This window comes from Solanum tuberosum, unplaced genomic scaffold, assembly GCF_000226075.1.
Source record: "Solanum tuberosum cultivar DM 1-3 516 R44 unplaced genomic scaffold, SolTub_3.0 scf00047, whole genome shotgun sequence".
NCBI lineage: Eukaryota > Viridiplantae > Streptophyta > Magnoliopsida > Solanales > Solanaceae > Solanum > Solanum tuberosum.
The window spans coordinates 1791025-1810055 of NW_006238973.1; the positions used below are offsets into that span (position 1 = coordinate 1791025).

A 19031-nucleotide genomic window follows, 5' to 3' on the forward strand; every position below is an offset into this window, starting at 1 on the left:
TGTCAAATCTTAATTTTCATAAAGTTCTATTTCAAATTTGTTTAGATTGAGATTGTATAGGAATTTTGCTCTTGTTGCATCTAATATAATTTAGCAAAATTATCGTTCTCATCTATGTTGTATCTAATATAATTAGTGAGCACTGTGTTTTAGTTCTAAATTCCATTTAACTACAGCAATATCTCCCAAGTCCCTTGAGTTTAAGCTTTTCAGTCATCTCAGACGGACTACATTCGTTTTGTCCATTATTTCATCTCTTTCTCATTTATTATTCTCACTATTTATTGCAACTATTGGAGTGGCTTCTGGTTGATCCGAGTTACAATTGTGTAGTAGTGAAAATTATAGTAATTGGTGGATGTACAAAGTGGATATATAGGAAGACAGTCTTATTATTGTCAATAGCATTGAAGATTCTTCAGGAAATCTTACCAAATATTCAGTAGCATCCTCCCGAGAATCGCATGCTTTGCTGAATCCAATATTTAAAAGACACTACAAGAAGCTGCAGATAAGACTTGTGTACGAGAGTGTGTAGTAGAACTAGTGTTAGTGTTGCCATAGTGAACAAAGGTAAGATCCCCAAGGCCCAGGGAGCACGTAACTGGAACATATGTACTGTTAGGAGAGTTACATGAGTGCTATGTGGCTTGTTGAAACAGCGGGGGGGGACTTCAACAGAAATCAAATGTTACATCGAAAACCGGAAACTAACTAAAAGAATTTGGTATGCCTAGCTAGTTACAATAACAACATTCCCTGTGTAGTCCCACAAGTGGGGAAGGGGAACAGTGAAATGTACGCAAACCTTACCCCTACCTTTGTGAAGTGTGAAGTAGAGAGGTTGTTTCCGATAGATGTCTAGCTAGTTCTAGAAGAATTTTCAGATGTCCATGCAGTAATGATAAAACCATTAAGGTTCTTACTTAGGTTCCTTATTTTAGCTGTTTCTGTTTGAATTGTGGATAATGGTATCGCTTCTCTCTGTAACTCGCATGACTATATCAAAGTAGGAGCATTATGTTCTACTTCTACAGGAAACATGACAATTATTCTTTTGCTGTACTTTGGCTGAACCAGTCTTATTACTCTAATGATATCTTACAGGGTTGTAAGGGTACTCAAATCACTAGTATTTTAAGATTCTTATCTGTCTTATTTGCTCAATTGGCTTAAGATCTTTTCCTGAACGGCTCAACGAGTGTATCAATTACTTGCATACGGACTTCTATTGCCATATAGGATCTTTGAGTCACGTCTCCCTGCTGGAAACAGTCCATTCTGATACCGGATCCACTGATGTACCTTCCATTGCTTGGGTTTTGTTAACTACTATTAAATCTAGGGGTAGCCACAAGATATGGGGGAACAGTTCAGGTGCGTGTAAGTTGGCTTGAACACCAAAGTTATTTAAAAAGGAGAAATCAAAAGCAAGTATGCAGTAGAGAGTACTATTGAATCTGATATATATTTGTGTTCACTTACAATTTGCCTATTTGAACAAACTGTGTGAAATAGTGAACAAGATATTTGTTTACCTTAACAAACCGTAGTGCATTTTGATAGTTAAACCAAAAGCTAAGTGGATCATTTGCAGTAAACTATAGCATACAACCAATAACCTATGACTCGGTTTGGAATTAGATAGGCTGCCTATATTAGTATTCTATTTTCACTTGGGTGCAGTTCATTCCTTTACTGGTACACTAACTTTTGAGCTCTTTCGTTTCTGATTTGTTGAGGACTTTATTCCTATGATGATAACTCTCCTTTCGGAATAGCTACTACTCACGTTTCTTTTCCTGGAGCAATGTTTTAAAGCTGGATTGGATATTGAACTGAAGAGGCCACTAGTCAGTCTCCATTTTAAGGTGTTCAACTGGTTATACCACTGGTGGTTTAACTGCCTCTATAGTGTATGCATAAGTTATTATTATAGTTCAATTTATGAATGCTGAATCGCATAAACAGTCATGTCTTCTCTCCCCCATTTGTTGTCCGGATTTGACCAATGAAGATGGCTTACTCCGTGTTTTCCCCAAGTTTATCCTACTGTTGACGATAAACTCAGTTCAATCCTCTGATTATATTTTCAAGAGAATATGCACTGTTGTCTGGTGATATCAGATATATATCTGCAGATTGTAAAATCACAGATTTGTTTGTTACTTTAGTTTGTTTCTCCTATTTCTAGTGTTGTGACTAAGTCTAGTTTATTAGTTTTACCAGCTTTTGATCAAGTTAAAACTAAACCTGTATGTGAACAGAATCAAGACAGGTCCCAGATTAACCATTTGGGAATCCAGTCCCTGCACATTTGTCCCAACTAATCTTTCAGCTGATGGAAGTTGCTAACTCATACATTTAAAATAGAAGTATGTAAATTGAGGAGCCTAAACTTGTTTGGGACTGAGACACAGTAGTAGTAGTAGTTGTTGTTATGTGAATTGAGGAGACCGTTTCGTTCTTTTATCTCTGTGTGATGTCGTAGAATGTACATTCCATATATGCCTCCAAACCCCTTCACCGGAAAAACATTGTGTTTATACGATCAATAAATTGGTGGAACTTCTTGTGACATTCAATTGTTCATAAGTTTAACCAGACTGGCAAAACTTGGTATTACGTTCATATTAGCACCAAGGGTGTGGCCTAGTGGTCAATAAAGAGGTTGAGAATCCTGAGGTTTTAGGTTCAAATTTTAGTGGAGACAAAAAAAATACTAGGTACCTATTGCTGACAGGTATTCCATGGAATTAGTCGAGATTGACGAAAACTGAGTCATAAAAAAAAACTACTTATCTTATTAAATTAGTTAAGACGTGCATTGGCAAATCTTTGTTTAATGAATTTGATTACAGAGGTATAATTTCAATCAAATTGGTGCAAAAATTTAAATCTTAAAAATAAGTCAATGATTCATACAAGTGAAAAGGATGGAAAGGTACTTAATTTAGGAAAGAGTCCTTTGTTAACACTTAATTGGAATTTAATTAGTTGCCTGTCTTTTTTTCCTAACAAGAAAGGTTAAAGCAAAAGTTGGCATATGTACTAGTCAACTTTTTTTCTTAAAATTTTGGTTGTGTTATAATTTATTAAGTCAAGTGGAATAAAAATTACACATTAAATTGTTGTTAATTCAATTGTAATATAAGTAAGTAGTTTTTGTGGTTAGTGGCTTTCCCTTTCAATCCAGTAACATAACACCAAATATTTACCCTTAAAATATTTAGCCTAAACAGAATGCTTAAGCGACAGATCAAGACATTTTTACTTTAAAATAATTATACTACTTAAACAAACAAACAAAAATCTTTCTTTGATGTTGAAATTTTGGACTGAATTTTTTTCTTGAGAATAATTATCAAAAAAAGGTCAAAACCGCGTCTATACTGAATTGTCATCAACTAAAACATGATGGCAATAGTCCAAATAAGTCATATTTGCTTAGTTAGCCAAAGACTTGATGATGCAATTACCATAAATTATACAACAACAATCCTAATTTCACGAGTGAAATTTGAAGAGGATAGTGTATACATAGACCTTATGCCTATAAGATAAAAGTCTATTTTCGATAGATACTTAGATCAAGTAGAAACATTACAGAGCAGTTTGAAATTGTCATTTTCTAGCTCATAAATAACAAGTACATTTTTCCTGGCAAGGTTTGGGGTCAGAGTTTCAAAAGTAGAAATAGTGCTTGTTGAACACTTTTTTATTGTGTTTTTTAAAATAGTCGCGATCTTTAAATTGAAAAATTCGTAAGATATTTTATGAAGATTAATTTCCATTATAGATTCTGAAATTTCATGATAGTGACCGTTTTTCGATTATAGAGACCGAAAATGACTATTTCTGAATTTTTCCACCTCAAAAATACAGGTTGAATAATCTATCCATTGAATTTTATTCACTTCTTTACCATTTTAGGAGTCAATAACACTTCCCTTTGTTGGTTTTACATTACTTTGTCAAAGCAAATTTCTAGCTCAAAAATTGATGGCTAGTGCAATAAATTTTTGGAGAAGTTATACCATTGACAGCTCAGTCAAAAATATTTATAATCGCTAGCTCATATACATACATTATTATAAACTAATTATATGTATGTTATATATCAATCAACTTTTATTTTTTAGGTGGATGACTATTTAAGTTATATTACTTGCCACCAAATTGATGTACCATCGTGGCCTAGTTGATTTAATAGGAACACTAATTTGAAAATCTTTTAGGTATTGACAGATTCAAAACTTTTTATATGTTGAGTAAAATATATGTAGAATTACATAAATAGCATGTAATATCTAATTTTAATGATAAAATAGTTTGTGTGTAGCATGTCATTATCCTAATTTTGGTAACTATTACCAAATTCTTTATGTAAACGTGCATCCAAATATCTAAATTGTCACATAAGGATTTCTATATAAAATGGCCTGAAACTAGTCATATATAACGGGAACATAAACCAAAGTCAATATTTTATAATATTTGAGGGACTAAAAGTGCAAAATAACTTTTCATAACATAATAAAAGAAAAAGTATGAGAAAAATGAGTGTGTTCCGTATTTTCTTTAATTTAAATTAATTAGTTGGTGAGTAGTGGAATTTTGTTTTTGTAATTTATCACCAACTACCCCAATAGAAACAAAAAAATTCAATCATGTCAAATCATATTTCTCAATTATTAGTCCTTTGAAACTAAAAGAGTGAGTAAATAAGCCAAAGACTTCTTGAAGTGATTTAAGTTATCATATTTGTTGACTAAAAAACTTGTTGAAATTTGCCTATATATTTCTCAACCACTTTGGATATTTAATTAACACAAAATAATAAGTCTATCATATTTGGAATCATATATTTGTCCAATTCATATTCCATTGTAGAATTAAAGTAGCGTACGTAGATAAGTTTGTCTAGTTTTCCAATGCCATTTTGTGGCAATTGTATAATAATTTTTTTCTTACTGTCTCAGGGTTAATTTACGTATCTCAAAGATAGGAATAAGGTCCATATTTATCTTAAAATTATACTGAATTTATTGTTATTACTGTCTTATATACATTTTAGAGGTCCAATTAATTTGAATTTTCTTACTAAAATCTCTAAAGAAAAAAAGTGAAAAAATCCTTTTCATTTTATTTCTCTTTTTAATGTTAAAAAATTACTACTTTAGTTTGAAAAGAAAGTAAAGTTCCTTGACTTCTTCCTTCCAGAGGAAAAACATCAAGAAATTCCAAAATTCCATATTTCTTCAATATAATATAATGGCTTTTACACAAAAACTTACCCCTCTTTTATCTTTTTCTTCCAACAAAAGCAAAAGAAGACCTGTTTAAAGTGGAATTAATTCTTTTTCTAAAGTCAAAGGAGGGCCTATTATTTAATTGGGAATTATTATTAAAAATACATATATGATGGTAAATATTTCAATAGAATACCACAACACAAAGCAATCTAATTCCCCCAAAAAAGTACCAAGACCATCTCCAACCAAACACCAAATTTTACACCAAATACTATATTTGGTGTTTTGAGCTCCAACCCACACCAATTTTTACATCAAATTTGGTGTGTGAATAGTGTTACACCAAAATTTGGTGTAACACTATTCATCACACCAATTTACTTTTTAAATATTTTAATATTATTTCATTATACAAACTTTTAATTAAACATTATATAAATTGTATGTTTTAATTAAATTTCTTGTATATTTAATTATTTTTTGTGTAATATTTTATAATATTAATTTTAGATATAAAATTTAGCTTTTTTATTAAATTAATTTTTCTATATATGACTTTTTAAAAAAAATTAAATTTTATGTTAATTCTACTATAAATTACAATTAACCTTCACAAAAATTAAAAATGCAAACATATAAATTTTTAAACAAATAATACAATGTACTTAAAAATAACTGAAAATAATAAACATTCAACAAAGTAGTAATTGACATACATCAAAATTGAAATATAAAATACATAGTAATTTTAAAAAGAAGTGCTACATGATATATTAACTTCATGTATTATAATGCACAACATGATAATTGAGGATGAGCGTGATCTTAATGCACCAATTCAAGATGCGTCGGAAGGTCCAACTCCGACCGTAGAAATGACAATAGATTAAAATTATCAATTTCAACAATTTCTAGCTCAATATAAAAAATAAATAAAGGACAAAGAAGCTCATTTTGAACTACGTAATGCATTAATAGAGCATTTATGGGAGTACCGAAGTGTTCTTGAAAGTTGAATATTTATGTAGAATTTAAAATAATTTTTTCAATTATGTATGTTTATTTAATTGTATAATGATTTCTCTTTTATTTGTATTATCCACTATTATGTATAATGTATAATATTTGCTAGCAATTTATATTATTTAAAAAATTATGATACAAAATAATTTTATATTAAACGATTATACAAAGAAATAATATGAATTATATATGGTGAATGTTTTAGAAAGAATTTATTTTATGAAATAAGAAAATATAAATGAAATAAGAAATAATAATATAATAATGAAGAGAGAAAAATATTTTTTTTGGTGTAAAATTTGGTGCGGTGGATTGGAATTGATTACACAAAAAATAGTGATAACAACAAATTTAATGTAAATTTTGGTGTTTGAAATGGAGATGCCCTAAATACAGAAAAGATGCTACTAAAATAATGAGAAGGGATAAAGCAAACACTTCAAAGCTGTCAACCCTTTTCCTTGAAATGTGAAAGAATCAAAATCCTATTTTTCCCATGCTTTATTTATGTAAATTAACTCATCTTTTTTTCCAGAAATAATAACTTAGTAATATATTCATAAATTTTATCCATACTTTTGAAGTAATGTAGTAGGAAAACAAAATAATGACATGGCCAAGATACTAATCTTCTATTCCACTTTATGTGATATAATTCAGTTTTCGAAGGTCAATCAAGAATTTTTTTTATCACAATACTTTTATATTTTCAATTCTTGTGATTTATATTATTATTTTTATGTAGTTTCTAAATATATAAGATATATCTAAACTCACAATCAGGAAAACAAATTTAACTGAGTAATAGTATAAATTGAGAGATACAAAGTAGGAGTAATTCAATCTTTTTTTTCTTGGTTTGTATCAATTTAATTATTCATAATCATCCACTATATCATCATAACATCATGATTACATATATATATATAATACTGTTCCAAGTAAAAGTACTTAATTAAAAGAGAAACAGAAAAAGAAAAAAAGATGATCATTAATTAAGAAGTAACATGAGAGGGAGTTCCTTTTGTTAGCTTAAGTTAAAGCTTTTACTTAAAACAAAGTCTACCCAAATACGGCGTCGTTTATGTTTCTCTTCTGAGCCGTTGAGGGGAACTGGTTTTTTTAACTGTTAATAAGAGTTGAGAGTTTTAAGGTTCAGATAGAGAAGTGGCGTCTTTTCCGGCGGCGTTACCTATGGTGGCTGACTGAACAGTCAAAGCCGATAAGGTAGGAGAAGTTGCTTCGGGGGAAAGTAGTGGGATTCTGGTGGAAGTAGAAATGGCTGTAGCTAAGGATATAGGCATTAAGCATAAGCCTTTTCCTTGCAGATACTGCATAGCCGATCCCATATCTTCCTCCATTAATTTAGCTACTTGGTGCTCCGTTACCGTCATTGTCTCGCTGTTAGAAGATGACGCCGCCGTTCCGTTACCTCCCCTCCCAACATTTCCTTCACCTCTTCCCTGTATCCAATCGTACTTATATAAAATGTTTTATGCATCATCCAATTCTCCATTTTACTTCATAATGGTGTGCGTATATATAGTTAAGGTAAATAAAAGAGAAGAGTATTCAAAAACATCATCATCTAAATTTAAATATACCTCCAATCTATCACATAATATAGCCAGTGGTCTCAAATTCATGTAGAATGGAACTATTAATAAAAAGTCGTGAGAAGAGTTGAAAACACCCCTAGACAATTTACAGTTGTAAACAAATGTTTTTAGAACTATTAGTAATTTCGCATTAGTTTTACCCCCGAACTATTAACAGCATTAAAAATATCTCTCTACTTGACCAATTAAATTAACCTACATCCTCGATCTACCACGTAACTTAGCTAGTAGTCTCAAACTTTTATGGGAGCATGAGATTATTAATAAAAAGTCGAGAGAAGTGGTAAGAAGACTCCTAAACTTGGCAAAAATTTAGGAATGTATTTTACTCATATTGCAAGATTGAATATATTTAAATGCAATTAATCAAGTAAAAGAGTATTTTAAAACTATTAATAATTCACATTAAATATAGGAATGTTTCACTATTTTTTCTCTAAAAATAAAATACTATGGTGGTTGAGGCCTTGAGGGGGTGTTTAGGTAGGGTGGGGAAAAGGGTTGAGGGTGAGGGAACATAAGTAGGCACGCGTGATACTTTATGTTTTTGTCGCATTATGCTGACACACTATTTTGAGAGAGACATTTTATGGAGGATGAGCTATTGGTTTTTTTGGTTCAAAAATTGTACCAATGCGGCCCTTTTATAACTAGTAAAGTAGTACCTTATGATCTTTTTCCTATAAATAGAACACTCTATAGGCATTATCTACTGTCCACCATATATTGGTCATTACTTTTTCTGTCAAAAAACAGCATGATATGATACTCTCTCACACCTTTTTTGTTTCTTTTGTATTTTCACCTTCTCTATACATGATTTCATGCTAAGCTTATCAACAGTTTGTATAAAATTAAAGATTAAGGTGATAAATTAAAGAATTTTTATTCACATTAACTAATACTGATCTATTTAGACAAACTTTCAAAATATGCTTGTTTTGTTACAAGTGCTTATATTGATAGGCTTGATTAGTCAATTTTAAAAGCATTTTGACAATATTAGAAACAACTTATTTTGGGATGGAAGCAGTATAAGATAATGATACCAATGTTGAATTTTAATATTTCAATGGTTAGATGTGAAAGCAAATGAAAATTGAAGAAGATAGTGTACCTCAGAGGACATATCAGCAACTAAGGGAGCAACAGCTGCAGCACCACCCAATCTACTCATACTCAAAACCTGAGTTCACACGGAGGAAAAAATGAAACACAAACACCATGAAAATGACAGAAAGTAATTTTAAAAGATCACTATTTTGCCATCCAAATTGTCAACAAGGAAGCATCTTTTTTCCAATATAAAAATGAAGAAAAAGAGAGAGTAGGAAGGAGTAAAGTACTTTGACTTGGAGCTGTAAGAATTTGACATAGTCGATGATCTCATCCAGCATTGAAGCCTTGTCTGTCTGTCATTCCATAAAACCAACAAACACTATCACGTTACTATTCCATTTATTTAAACTCCATTATATTCACTTCATCTCTTTCACTTTGAATAATAAAAAATAACTCTGACTATTCACTATTTCACATTAACTTTCTTTCTATAAATCAATTTAAAACACAACATATTTCTTATGTCAACACACAATAAGTAAACAACAATACTTTTTCTTGGTTTCCCATGTTCACTTTGGGTCGATTAATGTAGATTCGTGTCAAAAAACTCTACTAGAAAATATATAAAACTCTCCCTATCAAAAATAATTTTTAGAGACCTACTTAAAACTTCTAACTAAAAATAGAATATTACTTTACCATCCCCACCACAATCCTCATGATTGTATTATCTTCGATGTCAATTTATACGCTACCGTTTGTTTTAATTGACCACCTGAACACTTTATTAAGTGTTTCTATTAAATGCTTCAAATTCAATTTTTGAAAAAAACTATTCTAAAGTACCTTCTATTTTAATAAGTTACTAATATAAAATATGTCACCTCATTTAGTTATATGCATTAACATCAATAAGTCGTAGAATCTCAAACTCATTCCTATTAAGGCTGATATACTTAATGTGGTTAATTTAACTATTTAATAAATTCTACGAATTGCTAAAACATTTACAATTTGAACTAGCAATATCTAATCATAATACTTTTTCATATGTTCTCATGTTTAATTAGAATAAAAAGTAATTGGACTAGTCATTCGGTATTATGTATAAAGTATAATAATTTTAAGATAAAATAATATACCACGTTTACTTGGAGGTATTAGATAGTTCTTGCATTATTTATCTCATACACATGATATAATAATTTATTTCCCACCAAAGGACCCCAAAGTTTAAATTGTGCTATAGTAATATGAATCACGCATTAACAAATGTTGAAAAGTATTAGATGAGTAACTATCAATAGGATTACGATCCCCGGGAGAATCTCTTTTCTAGTTTTCATTTTCAAGTACGCACGGAAAGAAACAACAATACACATTCTCCTCCACACTCTCAAGTATACAAATAAACATCTACTCGCCTTATTTTCACGACACGTGTCCAATTGAAGAAGATTATTATATCCATCAATCACATGGGACGAAAAGCAGTTACAATTTATAATTATAAAAATAATTAATTTTCTAATTTATGAAACTAATGATAATTTAATCAAAGTTAAGATCAGCTAATTAATGATTTAAATTACAATAATTACTCTAGATTTAATTCAATTTACCGTATTCATCAAATTAATATGAGTGTTTTATATTAAAATATAATGAACGAGTAGAAATGAATAGACCGCGAGTAATTTAGTATGAAATTACCTTATTGGCATTGGGTACCAGCTCCTGTAAAGCCTTCATTCTCTCTGCAATTCTCTCCCTACGTAACTGCCCACCATTTTCATTCGCAACAGAAACGCAGAAAATTCGGAAAATCAGAATTAAAAAAAAAAAAACTGAAGAAGAAGAAAGGGGTGGCAAAACTGTAATTAAACGTACTCTTTCAGCGATGCTGTGAGGATCAGTAGCTTGTCCTCTACGAGCTCTAACTCGTTGTTGTTTTGGTTGTGCTGCCGGCGTTGAACCTCCACCACCACCAACTGAACCACTTGCTGCCGGCGTTTGGTTCATCGCCGGAGCTCCGAAACTCTGCGATTGCATCGATCCTCCCTGAAATAAATTGAAAATATTGTATTAGTTATTGCTAGTTTCTAACGAGTTTGTATATATATATGCGTGTAAAATGTGTGTGGATGAACCTGAGGATGATGAAAATGTTGAGGTTGATTGGAGGTTTGACCAAGAGATCCGGTGAATCCATTGAAAAGAGCTTGAACGGAATTGTCATTAGCCTGTATTTAATGGCGTAATTAATCGTTAATAATTGTTAGAAAAGTGTTAAATTAGTCATAAATATGAAAAAACGAAACTCACCGGGTTAGCGACGCCGTCGTTTTGGTCACCATTATTACTGAGGTTTAGAGGTAGGGAAAGGAGGCCGTTATCGCCGGAAGCTCCATTAGGAGACCTGAGTCCATTCCCGGCGAGTGTTCTAGAAAGCAAAAGCTGCTGTTGTAGCATAAGTGCTTTAGCAGCTGCAGCCGCGCCGCCGCCAGTGATTTGATGCTGACGGAGCTTTGAAGCTAGTAGAGAAGAAGCTTGGTCGTCGTAATGGAACTGTGAGTGAAGTGGATTAGAAGGAGGTTGATCTTCGCCGGAGCTAGGGTTATGCGGCGGCGATGAGAGATGGTGATGTGGGTCCCAGGATTTGGAAAGGTCAGGCCAAGGAGAAGAAGAAGGAACAGAAGAGAGAATCTGTTCGAGAAAATCGTCGTGAGACGACGTCGGATCAAAGTGAAAGTTACCCATATTGTGTTGACCTAAACCACCAACACCACCGGTAGAACCGCCATTTCCTCCATTTTGAAGGTCTTGCAGTGACATCTGTGACTGCTGTTGTTGACTTAGAAGTGAATTCATGGCTTGCATTTTTTTTTCTTCTCTGTAAACAAAAATGGTTCAATTAAAATCACACAGAAAAACATAAATCAACAGAAAATACTCAGAGAATTTAATTCACTTCTGTACCTGAGATTTTGCAGAGAGAAATTTTTTCTTCAGTAGCTTTGTGTGTGAAAGTTTGGTTCTAAAAGGCGAAGAGAGAAAGATAGAAGAAATGAATGAATTATAAGTAATGCTTTTGGAATGTTGTTTATATAGGTAATTTATTTGTGTTGATCTCCAACACCCCCCCCCTCCCCACCCCAACACACACCCCAACACACACACACATTTTTCTTGCTCACACTTCCCAATACAACAACGATGACATATTCGATATAATTTCACGAGTCAATTTTTTTAAAGGAGGGTTGGACGTAATATCGTAATAGACCTTACTTCTATCTTTCTTGGTAACTATGTTTTAGTTCTCTCTTATTCGCTAATATTAATATTTTTAAATGTTTTTTTACTATCAATATTAAAATATTTTTAAAAATATATATTTACAATATAAATAGATAATTTTATTAATATTTTTGTATTATCTACATTAAAATATATTTAAAGTTATTGTTATCTATTTTTTTTTTTTGGTCAGAAATTGTTATCTATTATTTTTACTTGTAAAAATAAATACTAAAGTTTAGATTATTATTCAAATATTAACCTCTTATATGCTCAATTATTTTATTATATAGGACGTGATAACTTATATACTCAATTAGTATTTTTTTCAGTTTTATATTTTGAATAGTAAAAATAATATTTATTTTTTCATAGAAAATTGTTACATAAATTTTAAAAAAAAATCATGTTTTTAAAAAAGTAAAAAAAGAAGACAAAGGGTAAAATAGATAAATTAAATTATTAATAAATGTATTCATTAAAAAAAGGCCAAACACATATACAACCCCTCTAACTTCCCCTCATTTTTCATTTTGGCACTCCAACTTAGGCTTGTTCCATTTTAACCCTTAAACTCCATTTTTTTTATATATGTACCATTTTAACATGAAATACTATTTTTATGATTTCTTTATTTTTATATTTTTTTATTTATTTATGTTCTTCAATTGCAATTTTTTATTTTCAAAAAATAGACGTGTATTTGTTAATTTTCGTAAAAAAATTAAACATTCGCGAACGAACATAAAAATTTTCAAACAATAATATTATTTTTTGAGATTTCTCTGTATTTTTGCATGAAAGTAAATTGACGAAAGTTCTTTGATTTTCTTTCTTAAACATTCAATTAAATTATATAACATTACTTATTTATTATTTCTTATCATCTAGGCTATCTAAATTTAACGCAAATACTCACTTTTTATTTTAAGATAAATCAATACGAATAAAAACACTCATCTTCAATACGAGTAAAAAGACTCTTGTTCATTGCTAATAACACTACTAAAAAATGTTAAAACTCGACTGACTTTAATTTGTTAGATTGTCGGTGACTTTTAAGAAAGAAAACCAACACAATTTCGTCTGTTATTTTTCACATAAAAATACATAAAACTCTTAAACAGAAAATATTATTTTTTAAAAAGAATTAGTTTTTGTTAATTTTTTTTTTTTAACTAAAATTATCTGACACATGTCGATTTAAAATAAGAAGTTGCAATTGAAGAATATATATAAAAATAAAGAAATCATAACAATAGTATTTCATGTTAAAATGGTACATATATAAAAAAAAAATGGAGTTTAAGGATTAAAATAGAACAAGGCTAAGTTGGAGTGCCAAAATGAAAAAATGAGGGAAAGTTAGAGGGGTTGTATATGTGTTTGGTCTTAAAAAAAAGAAAAAAATATTGTTGAGGTGGCATGCCACGTGACATCCACCTCATCAAAATGTCGGGCCACATAGGATTTTAAAATGTCATGGTGGATTTCTATTAAAAATAGGGTATATATGATAAATTTCTTACCAACAGGGTTATAAATAATCATATAGTATAACAAAGGATAAACTTAACTAACTATAAGTAGCCTAAAAGCTTCTTTGTGTTCGTCGATTTTGAGGTAAGTTTTATCAAATACATAGAATAAACGATATCATATACATAATAAAAACGGATTAGGTACACAAAGTAAAAATATCGGATAATTCTAATCATTAAGTACATATTAGATACATAAAAGAAACTATATCAGATTCATTAAAGAATTGTTCAGATACACATAATGAACAAATCAGATACATCTAATTGATAAATACATGACAAATGCATAAAAGAAACAATATCAGATATATAGAAGAACAATTCAAACACACATAATGAACATATTAGATACATCTAATCATTAAGAATATATCAAATACATAGAAAAAGTTATATCATCATATACATAAAAAGCAGTTCAGATACACAAAGTGAATAGATCAGATACACAAAAATTTACAATCAAGAAGAAGTGTAAAGTTTGTTGATGCTCGAAAAAATTAGAAGGATTTCAAATTTTTAGGAGTTGTGATACAATAGATATATTCCTAAATTTATGTCTTAAACGTTACATTTCTTATTTGGTCACACTTAATTATATGTAGATACATCTAGACGTGCCAGATATGTATATCCAAGGTGCGAATTATGGTAGGAGTGGTAATATGCAAATTCATGAAAATGGAGATAATTAGTTTCTAAGCTAATGAAATTTATGTTGTTTACTCAAAAAAACAAATGAACGTAATGATTGTGATTTGAATGATTATGTTTAAGACCTTCGTTAAGAGTGTACTGTTCGATATGACGAAAAGCTATTTTTCGGAAAAATAAGTAAGTTCCTATGATGAGGATGGGGGCTATGGTGGTAATAGTGAAGATAATTAAGGAGTGTTAAGGATGGAAGGAACACAATCAATGGAGAATACCACTTATGAAACTTATACTTTCTACTTTTACTACAAAAATGATCATTTTTCTCATTATAAATTGAGATGAAGAAGAATTTTGCTAAGACAGTATTATGAAAATCTTGTAATTATATAAAATGAATTGCTATGAATTCAATTACAATTTAATTTAGAAAACGTAATTTCAAATTTTGATTCCACCTTTGATGATAACCTGTTAGTATGTCAAAACTAAAATAAATAAATATATATACATAATTATATATCTATAAAAAAAGATAATTATAAACAACTAATAATAAATCTTCTCATACATCAAGCTTTTGATATGATTCGTTTTGTCTTTGAAGATCTCAGTACAATGAACATGGCTCTATAGTCTATACATGTACACAAACATCAAGTAAGTAAGATGTATTGGATTAAGGAATCATTAAGGCAATATTGTGTTTTTTTAAAATTTTCAGTCAGTTCGATATTCATATTGGAACCTGATTAAGTTTCACATTAGAGAGCATAACTAGAGGCAAAATCTGACTAGATTTGAATTGACGCCAGAAAGTCACACATTAAAGGGCGTAAGTCATAACACTCCCTAATAAAAATCTGACTAGATTTGAATTGACGCCAGAAAATCACACATTAAAGAGCGTAAGTTATAACACTCCCTAATAAAAATAATTTTCATATCTAAAATGACTCGAACCTAATACCTCTAGTTAATGATAAATGATAAGTCAATATTGTGTTACTAATTAAAATTACAACGTTTGTCTATTTAATTCTTAAATTATGGTTCTTTTGTCGGCCTTCCTACAAACAGATAATTTTTAATCTTATAAAAAATGGCAGCTGGAATTCCTAAACACAACATGTATATATAGGTCATCATTAATGGGGCAGGTTGTGGGTTGGTTCACTAGAGAAAGAAATTAATCTTATAAGGTTCTTATTAAAGTATGATTTATAAGTGTCATCTAAAAAGTTGCCAAAAAAAGTCATATAAAAGCTCAAATGATTAAACTATATATATCACTTTATTTAATTGTTATGTACATCGAGAAATGATTATATAGAATTCTCACATTGCCATCGTAGAGAATCTTATTCACAAATGCTCAAACTAGAGATCCCTAATTAATAATATATATATATATATATATAATATATCATACCTCAAAACCTATTTGGATGGTTATTAATTACTTATTGTATTATATTGTATTGTTATATTAAATATAATGTATGTTTTGTTGTTACTTAAATGTTATCGTATCATTTAAATCTATTATTGAATAACGATTAAAATGGTCACGTTATTTAACAATTTATCTGGTGTGACGTCGCTATTATCCTTTTTTTTTCTCATTTTGCCCTTACTATTTAATAAACCTATTTTACCCACTATTATTCATATTGTTGGTGTGTTGCATTATGAAACGATATAAAATGATGTAATTTTCTAAATGTGTATTTATCAAAATAATATTGTACAACATGATATGATTTGATACGATGCGATACGATACATCATGATATGTAATGAAACAAGTTGTCAATCACACACTAATAAGCTTGATTCTTCTTTTTTTTTATGAGTCAAGCACATGAAAACTTTTTTTTGGCAATCAAACATGTGATCTCTATTTATTTTGATACCACGTTGATATGTTTGATCGTCGTCTCATATAAAAACTTAACCTATTAGAAAAACATACTTTTATTTATTTGATCATATCTTCAACACTATATGATCATGATGTGATCAACAAAATTTAATATTACAATCTAAGCCCTCTACTTTTGACCTAATATACTTCACAATTTTATTTGGTTGATTATTACCATTATGGAGTTAAAAAATGTGTACTAAACGTAGCATTATAGTACTAAAAACAAATAGCAAGAATGAAGTCATTATTGGGAAGGCAAATGTTTGAGTTGGGACTAGAAAGCAAAGGCAAATATTTACTATTGTTATAATTCTGTTAAAATATATTGAGGACTCCAAGATAATAAATGCTCAATGGGGGAGGAGAATATATATATATATATATATATAGTTTGTCTATTCGAATTAGTTTAAACACACCTCAACTAGTTTATTGGATATTTACTCCCTTCATTATTATAAGGATAATTTTGTATATCAAAACTTAAGCATATAAAAAGAAATTACTTCTTGATTCTGCAAGTTGCGACAAAATATATACTATAATGTTACATATTTCACCATATATACAATATTAGAATTATATTCACCGATCTGAGTACTTCGAATTTGTATTGAGTAGATTCATTAAATTTGTAATTATGTCAAAAATTAAGTTTAGATAATTCAATACGCAACTCTAGATTTGTCCAAACTCTCAATCCGTAAATTAAAATTTGAAATTTCTAATTAATGTGAAGAAATATGAAATATATATCTCAGCAAACTTTTTATCGTATATATGTACTACAATTAAGTACAAATTAAGGACCACTTGAGGCAAAACTTAAAGATCCATATCTTATGCTGATCATATATTAAGAAAAAAATCAATTAGATTAAATTTTTTAGGAAATCAATTTCTTATATTATCTGTCAATTGGCAAATCACAATGCATTATAATGTAATATATATCATGGGAAAGATCAACAAGAAAATGAAAATAAATAGCCTGTAAAATAATACAATAATAAACCATATTGTTTGTGTTTAAAATTTTATTTTGCATTTTTAAAGAACATTGCATTGATGTCTAAAGAATGTTCAATTGTTACATGTTGTTGGAAACACAAAATTCAATAAAAATGTCCATGCACATCCCACGACTTTGGAGACATATTTTCTATTTGTAAGATGTTATCTTTTGACATTTTTATTTGAATTGTCCATGCACTAAGATTTTCATTTGATTTTGATATGTTTTACTTCAGGCGACAGTCTATTGAAACAGTTTCTTCACCTTTTCAAGTTAGGAAAAAAACCACATACATATCATTCTATCTAAACTTCACTTGTAAAATTACACTAAGGGTATGTTTGGAAAATATTTTTTAAAAATTATTTTCCTATTTTCTCGTATTTGATTGGACAAAAAAATTGAAAAATATTTTCTTTAGAAATACAAACTCCTTAAAAAACAGTGCTTTAGTTTTGACTCAAAATAAATAATAGCATATCATTTAAAAATATTTTAAGCCTAAAATATCATAGCAAAGGGTTTGACGGAATGAGTAGATGGTTGAATGATGACATGGACCCCAACTTATTTCATTTGTGAGACAAATTTACCATCTTTACCCGTAGCTTGAAGATGGACTTAGCTTGTAAAATAGAAGCATGTAGACTAGTTGGTGGCCACAAGCCCATAACTATTCGAATGATGTGGGTGACACACGTTAATTTCCAATTAGCCTAGTGTATAATTGTTTGTTTATTTTAAAAAGATTATACAAATTTAATTTAATTCAAAACAAATAATATCATATCACAGTAAGAGAATTGTCTTTAGGATTAGCCAACATCTTCATTAGACATAATCACTTTAATAAAACTTAAAAAAGTAAATGACATTAATTTGGACAAAATGAACTTTAGATACTTGTACGAGAGGCGATTAAACTACAATAATGAAATAATGTTTTCCTAATTCTAGCCAAACCAAGTAAAAAATATTGTTAGGTTGACATGCCATTTCAAAAGAAAATTTAAAGACATGAAATATCTTCTTTCATAAACCCTACATGTTCTAACATTACCATAATTGATTAGACGAGTATGTGTAAATCAAAGTTATGCTTAGGAATCTCTACAAAGAAAAGAACCAATTGTAGTATCAATGATGTGACTAAACAATATTAACAAAAAAAAAAAGGACAGTTCAATGCATTAAGTTAAATATCGTGGATTTACATAGGGTTGGGGAAGTGCAACACTCTTATGAGATGTGATGTAGGTACGTAATATATCTTGATGCAAATATTTATGGTTGATTTCATGATTTAATTTTGTGACCTATAAATCAAAGATAATTTTATCATTGTTCCAAGGCTCCCCTCAAATTATCGAAGTGTTATGAGAATAAAACTTGTGCTTTTCAACAGTATTTGGGACATGGTTCAAGACTAAAATAGTTGCTTATGGTGAATTGAGGATGATTTTATCACCAAAGTTTGTTGCGGATAGATAAGTACTCCTCCGATCTTAACTGACCAGAGGTTTTCGGTTTAAATTTATAATTGAAATTATGTTTCGTAGGAAATACTCTACCTCTAAAGGGAAAATTGAGGCGTGATGGATTAGTCAAGGCCCAAAATAGAAGTTG

General features: G+C 29.7%; 1 protein-coding gene across 1 annotated transcript; it reads right to left on the reverse strand.

The window, feature by feature from the left end:
• Nucleotides 1-7296: 7296 nt before the first annotated feature.
• LOC102592871 (transcription factor bHLH66) lies at nucleotides 7297-12045 on the reverse strand. The gene is made up of 8 exons (XM_006343604.2): nucleotides 11942-12045; nucleotides 11288-11855; nucleotides 11113-11205; nucleotides 10853-11023; nucleotides 10676-10741; nucleotides 9244-9309; nucleotides 9015-9083; nucleotides 7297-7741 (listed from the first exon to the last, which is right to left on the reverse strand). Exons 2-8 carry the CDS (start codon nucleotides 11840-11842, stop codon nucleotides 7427-7429), a joined length of 1335 nt encoding a protein of 444 aa, XP_006343666.1. The 5' UTR covers nucleotides 11843-11855; nucleotides 11942-12045; the 3' UTR covers nucleotides 7297-7426.
• Nucleotides 12046-19031: the final 6986 nt, after the last annotated feature.

Bases quoted from the DNA above. Each gene is read 5' to 3' on its own strand.
- LOC102592871 (XM_006343604.2), bottom strand. From the start codon at position 11,842: ATGCAAGCCATGAATTCACTTCTAAGTCAACAACAGCAGTCACAGATG. The intron at 11,024-11,112 runs GTTCATCCACAC...AATTTATTTCAG, and splicing joins AACATTTTCATCATCCTCAG to GGAGGATCGATGCAATCGCA. The intron at 9,084-9,243 runs GTACTTTACTCC...GTGTGAACTCAG, and splicing joins TCTTACAGCTCCAAGTCAAA to GTTTTGAGTATGAGTAGATT.